The sequence below is a fragment of the Ischnura elegans genome, chromosome 4 (assembly GCF_921293095.1).
Source record: "Ischnura elegans chromosome 4, ioIscEleg1.1, whole genome shotgun sequence".
In the NCBI taxonomy this organism is placed as follows: Eukaryota; Metazoa; Arthropoda; class Insecta; order Odonata; family Coenagrionidae; genus Ischnura; species Ischnura elegans.
The window spans coordinates 31152049-31171335 of record NC_060249.1 but is presented as its reverse complement, the minus strand read 5'-3'; the positions used below and the strand labels follow the sequence as shown (position 1 = coordinate 31171335).

General features: G+C 38.0%; 1 protein-coding gene across 6 annotated transcripts in view; it reads left to right on the top strand.

Moving 5' to 3' along the window:
• The window catches only part of LOC124157229 (zinc finger protein castor homolog 1-like), a 399561-nt gene that overhangs the window by 369201 nt on the left and 11073 nt on the right, over positions 1-19287 (top strand). For 4 of the 6 annotated variants that reach the window (XM_046531785.1, XM_046531783.1, XM_046531789.1 and 1 more), the window contains 12 exons: positions 6822-6987; positions 7379-7577; positions 8445-8661; positions 9476-9843; positions 11059-11329; positions 11780-12209; positions 12957-13116; positions 13647-13832; positions 14380-14394; positions 15701-15964; positions 16939-17177; positions 17596-17957. In XM_046531785.1, coding sequence (XP_046387741.1) covers positions 6822-6987; positions 7379-7577; positions 8445-8661; positions 9476-9843; positions 11059-11329; positions 11780-12209; positions 12957-13116; positions 13647-13832; positions 14380-14394; positions 15701-15964; positions 16939-17177; positions 17596-17957 — 2877 coding nt within the window. The remainder of the gene's footprint in view (positions 1-6821; positions 6988-7378; positions 7578-8444; positions 8662-9475; positions 9844-11058; positions 11330-11779; positions 12210-12956; positions 13117-13646; positions 13833-14379; positions 14395-15700; positions 15965-16938; positions 17178-17595; positions 17958-19287) is intronic. The other 2 variants (XM_046531788.1, XM_046531790.1) reach the window with 2 other exon arrangements.

Genomic DNA, 19287 nt, shown 5'->3' with positions numbered 1-19287 from the left:
TTGCCACAATAATTATGAGTGAGTAGAAAATTTTCACATTTTTTAAATGAGAAGACTTGAAATTAAAATTCTCCCAGAAACAGCTCTGGGTTAGAAAGGGTCAACAGTTTTTGTGCTCATTAATTCCTGATCTATCACAAAACCGTCTTGTGGGTATAGCTGCAGTTTCTGCGTAGCTTTGGAGTGAGCAGTCATCATCTTGTGGATGAAAACTGGTTCTTCAAACGTCACGTGTGTTTGAAAAGAAGATTTTTATGTCGGTTGGACTCCAAGAAATTTGCAATTTTAAATCAATAATGTTTCTAAATTCTTTCGAACGAATTAGTGTCAACACTAAATTGAAAACATGAAACATCAAGAACAATAAATAACGCCCTGTAGAAATAGGCTACAAAATGGCCCCAATATTCTACCTGTCAAATTCGAAAATTTTCCTAAGAATAAAATCATGTGGGGAGTTCATGCTCGTATTTTTTCCTTCAGCTCAAAAATCTCTCAGTCTTGTAAAGGGTTGAAGAAGTAAATCGCCTCCTATAAAATGAAAATTGAAAAGTCCTCGTTTAGTGCCGAGTAAAGGGGGTTTTCAACCCGAGTGACACTTCACAGACGAGTTTACTTGCAGCTGAGCCCGTTATAATTCATTCTCGTGGATTTCAGACCATTGTCGGCTTTATTGCACGCGAAATTAGCATTAAAATCGGTTCTGTCAATAAAAATATCCTTCCTTGGCTCGATTGCCCTAACGTTTCACTTGCGCGTTCTCGTTTCAAGTTGTTTTTTGTTCATTTAAATTTTATTAGTGCGCGGTTCGCCCTTATCTTAACGACGGGCTATGCGCTAACGGCCCAGTTAACTACTTAAGGTATCACCTCCCCCAACCTCTCCGGAGCTTGCAGAAAAAAATTCGAGTTTCTTTTTTCTTTTTTCGCGAAAGGAAAGGAAAAAAACAAGTGAAACGTTCGTGACGCAAGCTGTTCCTCCTCCCACATGATCGTTCGCGAAGGATCGAAATCTGTAAATCAAACTCGCCAATCAGCATTTCAACAGTCAGCCCTGTTCTTTTCCGTCCACCAGGTTTTTCTGCCAAAGATGCAACTCGAAGTGAATGTAACCGAATCGGAGGAAACGTTATAAAAAAAGACTCCTCGCCTCACAAACCACCTCTTATTTTCACTTGGGTGGAATTCTCCTTAATGGCGATAAAATTCGCTGTAAAAAATATACTGAAGCGTTCATCTTCCCCTCGAGTCTTGACGTATGCCTCATAAAAATCCGAAACCGGCCGCCACCTTTTAGCAAGCAACGCCCTCAGCCGTTCATTATTTTTTAACACTCATTCTTCTCTAAAACTACTTTTTCCTCGAAGAGACTGAAATACGCGGAGAAGGTGGAATCTTGTCCCATGGAAGAGTGCTTAAAAGTAAGGGTGGCTTGAGAAAGTCCTATCACCGTAAGACCGTTTGTGTGACCGTGGGGTGAATTTCAATAGTTGGATAGCGGAGTGAAAAAAATTGCTGCCTCGTATACTTATTATTTAAAACTTTAATTGTTGATTAATCGCGCATAATTATGCTGTTATGAAGTTACTGCCGTTTTATGCTTTTATTTTTTGGGACATTGACACCGTAATTAATGAAGATGATCTAAACAGTGGAAAATTAGCGCAAGATTTTGATGAAAATATAGCACTAGCTGTCGCTTATCATTTAAGGACTATTGCTATCATTCCAAAATTCCATTCGCAAGTGTCGTGATGATTATTTGTTTCTTCTTCTTCTTCTTCTTCTTCCTTCCAGGATTAGGCTACTAAGCCTGTTCCGGCTCCACATCACCATCTTTTCCTTGGTCTTCCTATACTTCTCTTGCCAAATGGTTGATATTCCATTGCTTGCTTTGGAATTCTTTCATTTGGCATTCGAAGTAAATGTTCTTTCCATCTATGTTTGTATTCTTTTAATTTGTCAGTGACTGCTTGGACACCCAGTTCATCTCTTATTTGAGTGTTTCTTATTTTATCCAATATTGTGCAACCTTTAACTGATCTTAAAAATTTCATTTCAGACGATTCTATCTGTCTTAATTCCTTCTTTTTTGTTACCCAACATTCTGATCCGTAGAGTACAGTAGGGACTGCCATCACTTTGTAAAATTTTATTTGTGTTTCTTTTCTTGTTTTGTTCTTTAGAGTTCTTCTGATAGTGCCACATATTCTCTGGAAAGTGTTAACCTTATTTATAATATCTTTTTCCTCGTCATATGTTATGTCGCATCCTAAGTACTGGAAGTGCGACACTTGCTCCAGGACTTGATCCTCAATAACAATTTTTGTTCTTATCGGGTTGCTTCCTAAAAATGCCATAGTCTTTGTTTTGTTTTTTGAAATTCTCAGGTTGTATAGCTTGCTCAACTCGTGTAGTCTGTGTACTGCCATCTGGAGTTTGTCCTCTTTATCTTGTATTATAACCTGATCGTCAGCAAACAGCATCGTATTTAAGTATTGAGATGGTCCTATTTCTATGCCTGGTGATACATTATTCTCTTTCCACATTCTTAGAACGTCATCTATGTATAGATTAAACAAGGTTGGGGATAGGCTGTAACCCTGTCTAACTCCTCGGTTAATGATAATTTCTTGGGTGATCTGTTTCCCTGTGTCAATTACAATTCTGGTGTCTCTGTATAGACTCTGGGAAGCTTTTATCAGATGTCTAGGAAACCCTCTTTTCTGCATAACTGACCATAACATTTCTCTATTTACACGATCGAATGCTTTTTCAAAATCTATGAATGCCAGATGCGTTTCCAGATTGAACTCTCTTCGTTTTTGAATTATTTGTTTTAAAGTAAAAACATCGTCGATGCAAGATCTTCCCTTCCTAAATCCAGCCTGTTCTTCTAATAAAATGGCATCAGAGATAGCTTGTAGTCTAGTATTTATTATTCTACTGTAAATTATTATTTGTTTGTGGCTAGAAACGTTATTGGTCCCTGCAGGTGATGTGCTTACATAATGAAAAAAACGAAGCTCCGTTCAATGGAGTTACTTTGATGAAATGTAACACATTATGGCTATCGAAAAAAATAACCAGAAGTTTTAATATAACTGCGCTCTTGCCATTTACGTTGTGTTAACATGTATTAGCAGTGTAAAAGTCATGTTGCAGGGGCGGTCCAATTTTTTTTTGACACTGCTGGTATACGTATTCATTTTATTCCTTTTCTATTGCTCGTATCATCTTCCCCGAGACCATGGAATTATTTAGATTTGATGAAGTACAGCATAGCTAATGAAAAACATAACCAGAAATTATATATAACTGTGCTCTTGCTAATTACGTTATGTTAACATAGAAGTGATAGTGGCATAGAGGTGATGTTTGGGAGCATCTAAGAGTGGAGACCACCCTCATCGTACTTCATCCCTTTGTTTTTTTCGATCCCCACCGCAAATTCCCCCACCGCCTTCTTCCGCTTAGGTCTCGCCGCTCCTGACCGAATATTCCAGCCGAACCGATCACCGCACGTGTCGGTGTAAAACGATACTTGGCCGCCTTTTCGTGCTCTTTTTGCGATGATACCTCGTCATCCCACACGTGGAAAGTTCAAATTTTGGCTTTCCGAAGGTATCCGCACGAAATGATCGAATGTTAACCGTCAAAAGGTCCTCAAAAGTTGTGCAGCGTTGATTCGATACAATACATGGCGCCCCACGTGGAGTTTGACCCCCTAGTGTGGCGCCTCCATCGGTGATGTTTGGCATTATTGTGAACGTAAGAGTTCACTTGTGAGAGTTCTGGGTATTTGTATCCCTTGGAAAAGGGTGACTCCAAGGAATTTTGGGTCTACCTGCCTCTATTACAGACCTGTTACATTCATTCAGGGCTGTTCCCTTAAAAAGGTACCTGATAATGAGTTAACAAAACGGCACTGATGAAATCTCTCGATAAAGATTAAGTTTTGTGCGCGTCATGGTAACTCGTAGTTAATGACCTGCGTATTGTAATTAGATACGTTTTAACGACCGAGCACCATTTGTTTCGGACTTGAAATCATAAATAAGGGAATGTAAGTGTGGCGTTTTCAATCCGCAGTACGATTCAGTGGACGTAATTAACAATCGCGCATTGCTTATTGCTTGTGAGTAGACTAGAATACGACTCAAAGCTTCAAAAGTTAATTCGATATAAAACAGGATAATCAAAAAAGCAAAAAGAGGCTGCCTCTACGAGTGCACGAAAGCGTCATTCTGTTTCTCGCCCTCCACTGTAATATTAATGCTTCTGACCGGGTGTCTTACTGTTTTTGTTTTTATAATTTCCTCTCCACAGTCCGGATCATTTATGTGGATATAGTTCGGCATCCGATAGCTCGTTAATGGTATCTGAACCCGAATCCATCGCGGCACGTGTGACCACACCCTTCCCAACATTACTGCATCATCTTTTTCTCCGTGTAGCTCACCCTCTCTGGCCTGGTTCAACGAACCGGAGTGGTTTACACTGAGGAAAGCAGAGGGCGGGCGAGCGGGCGAAAATAAAAAAAAGGACAGAAGAAGATCGCGACGCGTTCTTTCGTTTCCTTCACATTTCGAGATGGGTGTGCCATCTTGCCCCTCCCAATGTTATCTTCTAAACCCCTTCCATATCGTTTCCCTAACCCCTTTCTCAAAAGATCACCGCACAACTCCGCTATTCTGCAGAGAGAGGGTCAAATTTTATGCAAGCCTCGCTGATGACGCAAGCACGTTGCAGGGGCGGTCAAAATTTTTTTTTGACACTGCTGGTATATGTTTTCATTCCGTTCCTTTTTTCGTTTTCGTCGTATCATCTTCCCGGCGTAACGGGAACAGGCGCGGGCAAGGCATTCGAGGAAATTTTTACGTCTCCACGTGTAGGTAATATTATCGGCGGTGATATCGGGATGGAGACCGAGCTTTTAGGGAGCGGGTCGGTGCGGTGGCAAGTGTTAATACCCCAGAGCCCGAGTTCGATTCTCGGTGGGTGAGATTTTTCAAAGGAAGCTTACGTGACTGGCTATTCAACTTCATCACTCCGTCCGTCGAATGAAGAGCCGAATCATGGTCCCCTTGGTGCCTTTTGGTTAAAAAAAAAGCTATAGCTTTATAGCTTTTATAGCTTATAGCAATATATTGTTGCGCCGGGTTTTTCTCCACCCTTCCTTACTTTTCCCTCCCTTGGCGCAAATGACAATGGCTGTCATTCGCCTGCTCTGAATTCCATACCAAATTACCGCGGTGACTTCTAACCTGAATATTATTCTTGTATTCCACTCTATGAATGGATTTTAGGCACGAATATATAGTGGTTACGGTGAAGATGCAACAAAAAATATCGACAATTTTTTTTACCGATGCAACGTCGTTTCGCCTAATTATATGCTCGATTATAAATTTTCTGCGTTAGAGACATCAACCACATCTGATTATGAAATGGACGTTTTTGCCTCGAATTAGTCTCTTTCGAGATTCGCTCACCATTCACACTGTCATTCGATTGATATTCCACCATTCAGTCCGCATTCACATTGTTAGTCCCCGCCTCTCATTTGAGCGTTGGGGATCACGGAAAGAGCACGACAGAAAAATTTGAATAACGAAAATCCATCGAGGTCCTCTCTCCGAGCAGCATATCGAATGAGCCGAAACTGCGGCGGAATTTCGCGAGTGGAAAAAAAATTATGACCATCTGATTTTTTTCCCGCCGTTCTTCGACGCGTTTATTCATCGAGACCTTTTTAGCTGATACATCCTCATCCTTTTGGTCGGCTTTGTCCTCTTGCGAAGATCAGCGAATTAAGTTTGTGGATGTGGAGAAGAAGGAGATGGATGGTTTTTCGGGAGGCCGAAGGTGCCCTTGAGAAGTCAGCGAAACAAAAGAGATACGCTATGCGGGATATTGAAGATCGGATCAAGAGATTGCGCGGATCACGTGACCCCTATGGCGTGGCCGGCGAATTTTGGAGAAGATGAAACCTCTGAAAGCCCAGGACCGCTGACGACAGACGAATTCCTCCTCAAATATTCAACAGGCTCATTTATTATGCTTGAATGAGGAAAGAGGAGTTTTTTGCCGCATTAATTCCTAATACTTTGCGGAGGAAAAGCGTTCACCGTTGCGATTGCGTAGGAGCGATATCTGGGTTTGAGGTTTTTCGTTCAAAATGCGCAAGGTGCATTGCTTTCGTGGTCAACTTTTTTTAAATGCTCTCTATGGGAAGTATTGCGATAAACAGGATGAAATAAGCATGAATTTTGATAGTAAGGGGAGAAGCACAATTAATTAATTTGGTCTTCGCAATTAAAGTCGCGTAGAGAATTTCCTTTTGTCCGTCTTGCTTTTAGCGTCTGTGTTGGGGGTGTTTGACTTGGAGTCAAATGAACCAAGGTTTACTCGAATCGAGAAATTTAGCTCCGAAGGGAAAAAATCAAATCTTTGGTGGAACATAGTCATTTTGTATTAAAGTTATACTTTTGGCACTTCTCTTGAATGAATTCCCGAAGCCTATGGCGGAAACCAGGGAAAAGCCTGTCGTGATAATGTTTTCCAGTGAGGTTCCGTTACGAAAGCTGTCCGTCTTTAACGCTTGAAATTTTCATTTAATTTACGTAATGTGTTCTGGAAAAAACCTATCTCTCTCGTCTCTATAGCAAAATCGTTTGTCATCCATGAGTCCAAACATGAATTTGTGGGGACTAACAGAGTTTACGAACACTTAATTATTATGGTATGATGTCCTAGTTCTAAGTGAAGTGTTGATGTCCGTGCAGGTCTTCTGACAAATCATTTCTCTTACCTTTTCAGGTCAACTGTCAACCTCTCCTGGAGGCACAGTAAACCCTGCAGTCGGCGGAACACCTGGAGTTCCCGGGAAAGTTCCTGCCCCTCCCATTGACTACTCCAGATACGTGAAGAGGTTTTCCAGCGCAGCGGAGTGTGGGAGTTATTACTGTAGGGACCTGAACTACAGGTAAGAAATTGCTTTACTCCCTCTGTTTCTAAAAGTCTTCTGAGAAATGCTAAGATACTTAAGGTATGAAACTCTACCATCACTTAACATTCCTGCGGAGCACTCTTCGATTTGGGCATCAGCATTTGGTCTACTTGAACAGCTAATATGTTTTGCAAGCTGATATTCCATACTTCATCGTTAAAATGTGATAAAATTTTGAATCCCTTTAAAATAATGAAATTTTATAAATTTACTTTCTCTCTAGATGTATTCATAATACTTTTGAAACATAAAAAATGATATTTTCATTCATTCATATGGTACACTTAAAAAAATGATATAAAGTTGTTATTTTCAAGTGACTCTTTCGTCATTTTAATAAATACTATTTTTGTGTCTCATTAAAAAGGGAACATTTCCATTGCCTGGACTGCAACTCAAGGGTGTTTGTCAAAAAGGAGGAGATGATCAGACACTTCAAATGGCACAAGAAAAGAGATGAGTCCTTGCAGCATGGTTTCATGAGGTACTCGCCCATGGACGACTGCTCTGACAGGTTTAGAGACTGCAGTCACAACCGCAAGCAGACCCACTACCACTGCCTCAAGGTAAGCCCCTTCATTCTGCTTCTATTTACCCTTCTTAAATGAAAATTCTACCCCAAAAATGGCTTGAAATTATTTCAGGCCTCTTTAATTTGAATTTAAATTTTAAAATGAATTTTCATCCCTCTTAAACCTCTCTTCCTCTCTTTAAAAAACTTGTCTTTAATGTTATTTTCATTCAAAGTTGTATGAAACAAAATTTCAAATCCTCTTCACAACAGTTTATGTTCTCTCCCCTATTCATGCCTTAAAACAATTTTACTGAGTTATTTTTTATTTATTTTTCTAATTTTTACTCAGAAGTTAAAGTTTTTTATTTACTAACCTTTAATCATCATGGCCTGTAATTATATATTAATTATTATTTATAAGTACAATAAAATCAACTGAGGGAGTAGAGTCTTCCATCCTCCTAACTCTGCCCTTGATAGTAGACTCCAGATTATATTAACTTGTCTACGTGCCAGAAACTTCATTAGAATTTAGCCTTAGCAAGAGTGATAATGTTAGTTGACTGCAAATCAAGTAGCTGTTTTCAGACTACTTGATAATTAGTATCTAATGAATTGCTGCCACCTACACTTAAATGTATACATTGCCGTAAGGAGCCCATTTATGGGAAGAGACATTTTATATTACATGATCGTGATTACCAATTCAATGCCAAAGAAAAATTTCATTGCAAGTTATTTAATTAAGAAGATAAAAGATAGAATATATTAGCATCTTTAGTTTGAGTTAGAAAAAAATATGCTGTGAAATTAGTTTGGGACCCACAAGAGCTGCATGAAACATCACCCGTAGAGGATATATGATTGAAAGTGCTGTCAATTAAATCAGCCTGGTTCATTCTCACGTCAACACTCGCAGGAGGGCTGTGAAAAAGTGTACATCAGCACTTCAGACGTGCAGATGCATGCAAATTACCACCGAAAGGACTCGGCCATCATTCAGGAGGGCTTCCAGCGGTACCGTGCGACAGAAAACTGTGCCTCACCACACTGCTCATTCTATGGTCAGAGGACAACCCACTTCCACTGCCGTCGCTCCAACTGCAAGTTCACGTTCAAGAACAAAGCAGACATGGGTATGTTGCTCCATTCATTCCTCTGTAATTCATAGCTCTGTACATCAAATGTTTATGCATCCTTCATTTAGCTATGACTCAAGTTCCAATTTTCAAATTATGAATATTTCTGAAAGAATGAAACTGTGATGGTTGGCAATTACTCTTCAAAATATTTAGCAGTTTTTGTTTGAGAAATTTAAGAGTAAATTATGCCAGCAGATCTAATAATTTCTTATCTTTTAGAATAGTTTTTCATTGCTATCTAAATATCCAAGGAATAGATACTATTGTCATTGGTATTTCTTCTTGATCCTCTTGAGCTCTTCATGAAATATGCTCAGAATCAATCATGAATTAATAATCAAAACATTTTAGCAGTTTCATCCTTTTAAACTTCATTTTATCATTTGCACCAAAACTTTCTTGCGTCAATCAAGTAAAAAAGCTACATCATCATGGGTATGCAATTATATTATATTTTTAAAATTATATTTTTGCCTGATATAAAGTCTGTTTCTGGAGAATCCATCAGTTATGACGAGAGCCTTCATTAATTCATCATGAAAAGCATTTTGCTGTTCAGTCAAGCTAATAATCATAGAATTTAAATTTACTCTAAGGTCTCATCATAAATCTATTCATCTTCTTTCTAAATAAATTATGAATTATGCAATTATCACCCAATGTCTTTATTCTGGATTGCAGAACAGTCTTTCTCACAATGCACCTTTACTATTCAACATATGTTCCATCGTGAAATTCAGGCTCATTGTCTCTAACTCTTGTTCTTTTTTCCTCTTTTCTCTTGCCGGGCTCTCCTTCTCCCCTGCAGAGAAGCACAAGACGTACCATATCAAAGATGAGCAACTCAACCGTGACGGCTTCAAGAAATTCATGAAGCACGAGCACTGCTCGTTCGAGAACTGTCGATTCTCTCGAGTTTGCAACCACATCCACTGCATTCGCCTCGGGTGCTCCTACGTGCTTCACTCGAGCGGCCAGCTCTACTCTCACAAGAGGAAGCACGAGAGAAAGGATAACGAAATGGCTTACAGAAAATTCAAGCTGGCGCAGAGCATGCTCAAGAGTTTTGGTGGCGGCAGTATGGACGGTAGTGGAGGGGGGAGTGGAATGGGTGGGCAATCCGCTGCCACTAGCCCGCATGATCTATCTTCAATGGACAGCTTATATGCTGAGAGGGTGAGCTATTATGAGATTGTTTTATTCTGAGGCGTACAGAGAGTACCTTCGTGCTGGCCTGCAAACAATGGATTCATTTTCCATCGTGATTGCAACTGCTGCATATGTAGATATTCAGGTCAAGGCTAAGTCTCAAGACAGTGCTTCCCCTGATAATGTCAACTAAAGGTTATTTTGATTAGATTGATTTATTAGATAGCTGAGTAGGTAGAGTAAGGTGCGAAGAGAAGAATTAGGGTACTGAGTAGTTATGTAGAAGTCAATTAATTTTGAATATCCAACAAATTGAAAACTTTATTACTGTTGTTATATTTGAAATAGTACTAAAATGGTTCAGCAAATCAACGAATTTTGATTTTCATCATTCGGAATGGGACTAGTTGAAAGTGAGCTCTACTTCTACCAAAAATACTAGTCTTTAAAGCTAGTTTATGTGATAGACCTTTTGCTTTTCATTATTTTTCATGTCATGGAAGATTAATTACTATGCATGTACATTTGTTTTTAATGGTGAAGAATTATGGACTTGGTGCATCACAATTTAAAATTGATGATGCTGTGGAAAAACATGCTCATCACTAATTGTGAATATGCCTGCCGTTAATTTACTTTGATTTTTATCACTAAGCTAATTTATTTGCATTTTAAGAGAAAGATCCAGCTATGAAATCAACTTCTTGATTAATTAATAATCAAATTGCTCAGCTTCCCTCATTATCTCCATCATAAACAGTCTAAATTATTCATTTACAAAAGAGTGCTCTTTGAAAGATTTATTAATATCACTGCAATTTTTAACGAATTAAAGAAAAAAATGTACTTGACTCATAAGCTTTAAATAAATTTGGTTGTGTTATAGTTGCACTATATGAAATATTTACCATGTTACAAGTTGATGATCACAATTTTCTGTGTTTTCTGGTTATCCAGTTATAATAACCCTTGCACTTTCCTAGTGAGAGTTGACTTCATACTGACAATGTCTTTCTTTGCTTCTAATTAATCCATCATGCATCAGGCAACAGGCTTATTTCGGTCAAAGTTCTTTTAATTTTTTAGCATCTAAGTTCATTTTCCTTAGCTTATCTAATACTTAAAACTTTTTGATGTATCATTTCACTTTTTATTCTCCTGATCACATCAAATATATAAATTGATAACTGCATCATAAATAGCATAATTTATGAGATGCATCATGGCTCTGTTTTTTCCTAGGTCACGACTCCACCATCGGTCGGGCAGAGTGGTCGCTTGCAAGGCATCACCCCAGATCCGTCATCCTCCCCAGTCACACCTTCAGCCATCCAAACATCCGTCATCCAAGGTCCTTCTGCACCAAGGCCACAGTCGCCTCAACAACAGCAGCAGCAACAGCAGAATCAGGGCTCCTCACCAGGCAGGGGCTCCCCAGAGGGAATGGCAAATGGCCTGCCTTCAGGAGCTACAGGCTTGGCAGCCTTCCACAAATATCCTTCTGTTTTTAGCGGTAAGTTTATTAAATCAAAGATTGAAATAGTTGGCTGTCTTATTTTCAACCCATTTCATATCCATTTGACTCCTGCCCCTGGTGGATATTGCTTTGTAATGTGAATATCATGAAACATTGTGTCGCAAAATGAACGAGCATAGTATCATGCAAGGATTTGATCATACTGTATCAATACAACGCAATAAAACCTTTTGATTTCGGCACACAAATTTATATTCTTAAAGATTAAATGATTGACTTAATTTTCTTCTTGGCTGAAAATGAGCAGTGTCTCTTCAATCTTGGGTTCCATCCTATCGTCATTGTTACGACATAAAATCTGTTAAACTCTTTTCATACTAAATCAAAATAAATATGGGGTATGAATGATATAATAGACATACATGTCAATCTATAAACCATTTATTTGACTGCTGGCTAAATTTAAAGGAAATTGTACACCTCCAGGGCTCGACTGCATGGCACCCAATCCTCCTGGATTGCCTGCTCCATTCCTCATCGGGACACCAGGTGGTGCTGGTGCTGGCGTTCCTGTTGGCGCTGTCGCCGGCTTCCCTCCACCCCCCCACCTCCTCTCGCACACACCCACTGGGGAGCCGTCATCTTCGGCTGCGGTCGACCTCTCCCATGGAGACTATCGGGCTGGTCCCGTGGCGGTCTCTTCAGCCCTCATGCACCCGCACCAGCATCCCGCCACTGCTGTCATGGGCGGGAGACACTTCCCGATGCTGCCCGACGACCTGTGGAGAAAGTACTTGACTTGCCACAGGGCGGGAGAAAAGTGTGGAGGGAGAACTGCTGGACCAAATGCTGTGTGTGAATTCCTGGGCAAAGAACACTTCCACTGCATGGCAGAGGGGTGTGATATGACTTTCAGGTGTGTAAAGTTTTTATAATTAACTTTTTTTCTCTGGCGCTAGAAATTAATAACCTTCAGGTACTAATCCAGAAAATTATTTTCCAAACAAGAGTTTTAAATGATTCCTCATACTGTATGAAGAAACTGGATGTGTTTGCAGTAAGGTCTTGCACTAAAACATGGGCATACCCAGCGAGGGGCAGGGGGAGGGCAGCTGCCCCCCCCCCCCCCCTAGAAGCAAAAATTGCAAAAGTCTTTAAGCAAAATTAGTACTGAATTGAAACGAAAGTATTCAACAAATTTTCTTTAAACCCACGAAAAATGATATATATGTATTAGTATAAGATATGTAACTAAAATAAAACTATTTTTTCAAGGAAATAATCTCATAAATCCCATCACTTACCCCCCCACCCCCTAGACTATGGCTTGCCTCCCCCTAGTTGTGATCCTGGGTATGCCCTTGCTCTAAAATCATAAAAATTGAAATATTACATCTGGTCAGCAACAGCATCCATGTAGTTTGAAACCAAAGAACTTGGGAAACAATTTGGATCAATTTGCTTACTCAATAAATAAATGGAAATGTACATTTTTCCAAGGGATAGTAAAATATTTCAATTCCAATTTTTAAAAAAGTGGATGATTAGCTGGACAAGTACAGCAAATTTTGTTTTCTACTGTTTCCTTTTGGTCTAATAATTTCATATTAGTTTGCAACATGCTTATATTCATCGTAATAGCTTATGTTTATTATCGTTTTAGATCGAAAGATGGTGTCCGTGAGCATGCCAGGAATCATGAACAGCAAGAGCAAGTCACTGAAGCATTTTATTGGACCGTGGAAGTTGGACAAGAACCCTGCAGGCCGTGCCCACCAGACTGTCCCTTCCAAAACAAGGAAAAACACTACCACTGCTGCTGGGTAGGTTCTTCTTAGTTTTGAAGCATTTATTTTTAGTGAAATCTATTTTTTGCAGGCTCTGAAGTATCATTCTTTTCATATACTATAAATGCCTCAGCCCCAGCTACCATACTCAGCTACCATCAAATACACTGCATATATGCATAGAATATACTTGGATTCCATTGATATGTTCCAAATGGAGAGAATTAACATGCAATGCCAATGCAAAATCTCCCTTTGCAATAGATATCATATATCGATGATAATATCTATGGGAATCGAGTATGTACATATACTCCAAGGGATAATAAAATTTTCTATTGGTCGTTCTACTTCTTTTATTTAATCTAAGAATTCCAGTTGGAAAATCTTTCAGTTGTGCATCTAGGTTGTTTTACACTGTGCAAACAACAGTTTTTGTTTCCCATTATTGACTATTACCAATCTTTGTTATGTTATCCTATGCCCTATCAGAGTTACAATTTAGTTTTTAATGTTATTGTTAATCATTTTTCATCTTTTCATGACTTGAAATTTTATTATTTCAGGAGAACTGTCGTGAAATAATTCTCCCTACAGACAAGCCATTCCGTCGGCTTGACCACTACAAAATGCACGAGTACTCAAGGAAATTGAGCTTAACTAAAGATCCAATGACTATGACTCTTGCAACCTCTATTGATGGAATGTTCCGTCGCAAAAGGGGCAGGCCACCAAAGAATAGGGTCATTGAGGTAAGATAATTTCGTTGTCATGAAAATCATGAATGTACTTAAATAATGAAAATCAAATCAATAATTATTTGCACATGAGTTGTTCATCTCTATAGTGGAATTAACTATGTGTGAAATGTAGACACACATGAAAAATTACAAGTACCTCCACTTATAGGTTTTCAGTCTTAAAATTTTTTGGCACATGGTGATTCTCATTCATGTTCTGATGTTTCCTTGTTGTCCAGCATCTCCTTTTTATGATGGTTCAGGATATGAATTTAGATAATGAACTTGTATTCCAATTGCCAGTGGATAATTAAGTAAACCCTGTCATTAGCTACAATTTTTATCCCATTCGTTTAAATTTGTAAATTTGCTTTTTTGGAATTTGCGTTGTTCAATGAAAATTGATCTTCGGGCAGCACAAAATTAGCTATCAATTAAGAATATGAGTTTAACCATTTCAAACATGTCTTTAAAGGAATATTTTTGTTTATATAAATGCTTTTAAGAGGAATAATTGGTCAGAAATGTACTACAGCAGCTTCTTTCCATTCCATTTCAGGTTTGGAATGATTATGTAAGTTTACTCTTTAAAAATACCTATTCATATGGTGAAGGTGAAAAAGTCTATTTTACTGCATTGTGTTGTTATCCTAATGGTTGCTTGAGAAATCTTTGACACTCATACTACAGCATGAGACCCAGTGTTTTTGAGCACAATTCCATTAAAATTTCTTTTTCCATGCAAATTGCAAATTATATTTTATATATGTTTTATGTCAGTGCATGATAATCATCATTGAACGTATAGCATGAAGAATGTCCCATTTGAAGAGTATTGGGTTGGGGTATATGTTACTTCCCGTGATCTAGGGCTTTGTAAACAACAATGATCGACTATTTCATCCAATATTGTTAAGGGGTTAGTTAAAGGTTAGAAATTGTTCTGGATTCCCATTTTTTCTTTCCTATGATATTTATCGCATTGAATGCCATTGTAGTTCAAGGAGATGTGCAATTTTTTTGTGTGAAGTGTGTGAATCTCAGCTCTTAATTCTCAAGAAGTAAATGAAATAATTTATTTGCTCCTTGAGAATAAATAGCAGAGATATAGGTTTCCTGCCTCATTAGCCTGATTATTACTGATTAGTTTCGTTACTAGCCAAAAATTTTGATGATCAACTTCAATAAAATGAGCGCACTTCAGCACTCACTCGGCCTGCGCTATCTTTTAGAGACTAAAGAAAGACTTCAAATATTGAAATTATATACTAATTATATCTCCTAAGGATTCAATCTCACTTTCATTCATGATTGTTCAAGATCAAATACCATTCTACTTATTTTAATTAAATCTAAACAACAGTATTATTCCAAGCAAATTCAATTAGTCCAATGTACTACAACATTTCAGTTTCAATGGAATGGAAAAAAATCCAGATATTCAAACAATCAATGAGAGAATTCATTTCTCATGGTTGGAGTTGAATTACGAATGACTCCAATATTTTCAAATTTCTAGTAGTGCCAATTGATAGCTGTTTAATATCTTTAGGTTCTACTATCGGTCGCAATTAGCTATTTTTTATGTGTGTAATTTCTTCTTTGTGCCCTAAAATTTTAGCATGGTCAATTATTTATCCATTCACCTAGTAATAGTGGCATGGTCATTAAAAATCATCATAATAGAAATCATAGTTATATTATGTACTCATCTGCATTATGCAGAAAATTTCACTATTCTGTTTATAAATGTAAAATTTTAAATGCATGGAGGGTACTGATACTTTCAACAGGACTACATGCAATTCTTTTTGCATAAGCTTCACTCTTCAATAACTGAATCATGGATCATAACCAAGGTTTTTTTTCTGTTTCCACAGTTTCCAATGCCATCTACTCCTGGGACCATGGATGTTCCTCAGGCAATATTTGCAAGTTTCAAGCTCCCAAAACCTGCATCGATTGGTGCCAATGTGGTTCAAAGTCCTCCTTTTGGCATGACACCGACTTCGCAGGGAATGAGGTTGGGACCGGTTGCCGTGACTCCCACTCCTTCTCCCCCTGCGTCTTCGCCTCCTCGACCAGCCCCTCCGCTCTCAGCCCCTCCAGCCAGCTCGGGAAGCAACACTGGCGAGAGATCCGCTGTAAGTTACTGCAAAATTTTCACTCGTCCTACCAAATTGATGCATTGGAGCACAATTCTATTAAAATTTTGGATTTATGAAAGTTTCGATGGATTTAGATTTGCAATTAATGTCGAAAGACCTCGCAGACCGTACATTTGCGTCCCCAAAAGCTAATTTGCGCATAGTGCCAATATGATAGTTATGAACAATTTTACGGAAATAACTAAAGGATTATGGTGGGAAACCTAGAAGGCCACAAAGGCTAGGTAGAAAAGGCAGGTTGAAAAAATGGAAAATTTTTCAAATTTTAAGAGCTATTTAAAGCTATGTTAGCTATCTCCTCTATCATATTCCTCCAAGCTCTAACCTTTTTTGTCAAGTATGAGATTTTAGATTGATTGTAAAAATGTTTCTCAGGCTTCAAACTGGGTGTCGCCGTGGAAAAGCATTGACATTTTGAAAAACAACTTGTTTCCACAGTTTACAATCCTATTGAGGGTGTAATATTAGTGATGGAAACCTAGAAAAAGAAAAGAAAACTTTAAAACTCCTATTGAGGGAGTGGCAACAAATCAAATATAAGAAAAATTCACAAAAATTTTCTTTTACTTGTTCTGATTCATTCGCATTTTGGCAACTCATTATAATGATTATGCCTGATAGGTTGGTCCTTCTCCTTGCAGTGTTTGTTGATACAAGATCAAAATGGAAGCACAAAGAGAAAGCTCATCTCATTTTTATTGTCATATATAATTTCTGAGGTCTCTAATTACCCTTGAACTGGATGATAATTTTATCTATAGCATGGAAAATTAATTGAAGTTACAAATAGAATATGTGTGCAAGAAAATAGAACTTGCCATTTAGTTGGTTTGGCTAGGTTTTAAACCTTATATACCTTGAAGAATGTATCTATGTATTCATATTTGTGAATGTTCAAAAGTACATACAGTTGTGATAAATTGTATATTTTTATTTTCTCTTTGACACAGGCACAGGTCCAAGAGGGATTCTACGTTTTTGGAGATGGGTGTCCTTGCCCAGATGGCCCACTGTGTCCCTTCAGTTCGAGGCGTCATTTCCACTGCACACAGCCTCGTTGCTTCTATGTCACTGACAGAGAGGACATTCTAATCATGCACTCCAAGGACTTTCATGATAACATTGACATAATGGAAGGATTTGTCTTCTTTGATCGAACCATTGACTGCCGTTTGCCGTCATGCCACAGGTAAAGAGATCAAGAATTTCCATGCATTACACACAGAAACAGTAGCATAAACATTACTCTAGAAACAAATTAAATTTGTAAGAAAAAAGATATTATGTATTTCACTTGTTTTTTTTATTGATTGTAAAATAGTACAAGATAAATTAATGGAATGAACATGGGAGATATAAAAGAATAAAATTAAAGGACATATACGATTGCAGCAAGGTTCTATCATACTGCTGGTAAAATTTCATAATAATTGGTGCCTTAATAGGCTTTAGTGTAAATTGCTATGATTTAACATTATTATTTCTCTTCTTTTGAATGTTACTCTCACATTTTCTTGTTTTGAACATTGTTTTCTAATTTCTTCAAAATGTGCCACATCCATCTGGTGCATTAATCACCAACAATGCCTTGTACCTCTTCCTTTCAGCAATAAAGTCAACAGACACTTCCACTGCACTCGGCCCAATTGTGGCTACTCATTCGTGAGGTACTCCACAATGGCTGTTCACGAACAAAAGCATCGGGATGAGGAGGACGGCACTGCCGTGACTGGGCCCGAGGTGGCCGAAGGTGAGGAAGATCGTTGGGAGGGCCCAGGAGGGGAGACCACGCCAAACGGTGGCTCAGAGAGGACAACGTCCCCAATGTTGAGTGCCGTGAAGGAGGAACCGACTTCCCCTTCCTCAAAAGTGTATGCCATGCAGAGCCAGACTCCGATCAGTCGTGTACAGTGCACACCCAATCAAATTGTGCGCTCTGGGCAGTTATCACCATCGACTGGAACTACTGGTGAGTAGTAATCAAGGGCAATTCTCATTAGAAAGTTAATGGTGGATTGGCTACCGTAAAATATCCTTTGAACAGAGATAGTCTCAGGTATATCTGTAATTAAATTTGGTTGATCATTTAGTCACGTTCACTCCTTCCATCTTTGATTTTACTGTTGTTCCACTATATTTAAAAAATTCTTATCCTCAATCATTCTTTATAAGGATTAATTGAATATAAGCTCCATTTATTAGAAGCATCATTAAAAAATTGTCTAATTCTTGTGGTACATTCTTTCGCAATAAAGTCAGTTCGGCAGTCAGTCACCTCTCCTGCAGTTTGCAAATCATTTCTCTCCATATCCCTCTCAGAACTAAACATTTGATTACAAAGGTTGCATCAAAATCATTATCTCAAGAATAAATTGTAATATCAGCACTACTCTTTTTATAATGAGTTGGATGGATTCAATATTCCCTCACTGCTACCATATTTACCCTTCATTTAATTTTAATGTTGTAGTATATGATGATTGTTACAGTGTCAGAGATGGAATGTAAATGAGCATATTCTAGGTAAACTCTAGCTTATTCCTATGGATTCAGTCTCTTTTAGCGGAAAATAGTTTCTTTTTTCCTTTGTTGAAATTTTTTGTTGGAATCCACATGCAATTACATTGTGATCACTCACTTCAGTGAATCATTTTATTTTGGTGCTGGGTCCTTTTGTGTATGTGATGAGTCTTTTTTGCATGCTGCTTGAATATTTCTCTGCATTAGAGTTTGTAGTTACCTTTTGCATTTAGCATTTTAGTTTTGAAAAATTATAGTACATATTATCACTATATTGTTACATACCGATGATTAGTGGATGTGGTTAAGATTTCTTCCCATCACCATAAGTTCTAAATAGGCCTTTTTAAAAAAAATTAAGTCATTATTTTAAATGCATCTATCACTCTCCATGTTAGGTTTTCACTGTTGATTGACCGATTCAAATCAAACTACTTATTAAATGTGGCAACCACAGCTCAAAATTTTTGTTTTGTACATTTATGACACTTATGTTTAATTCCAAGCTCTTTGTTTAGGAATCATATAGACTCATTTAAAGATGTACACCCTTTTTTTTATAAAAATAACATGTTATTCCCTGAAGTTAAGCTAGAGGATATGTGAATTGTTTTTTTTCCAAGAAGAAATCATATTTGGTCAACAACTTCATTCAAATTTCAGCATTTGGACTTTATTTCTCATTATAGCGCTTACTCTTCAATCTTTATGCTTAAGAGTGAAGTCAATTTAAGCGCAAAGAATTATGTTTGTGGGAAACACTAAATTTACAATTTAAC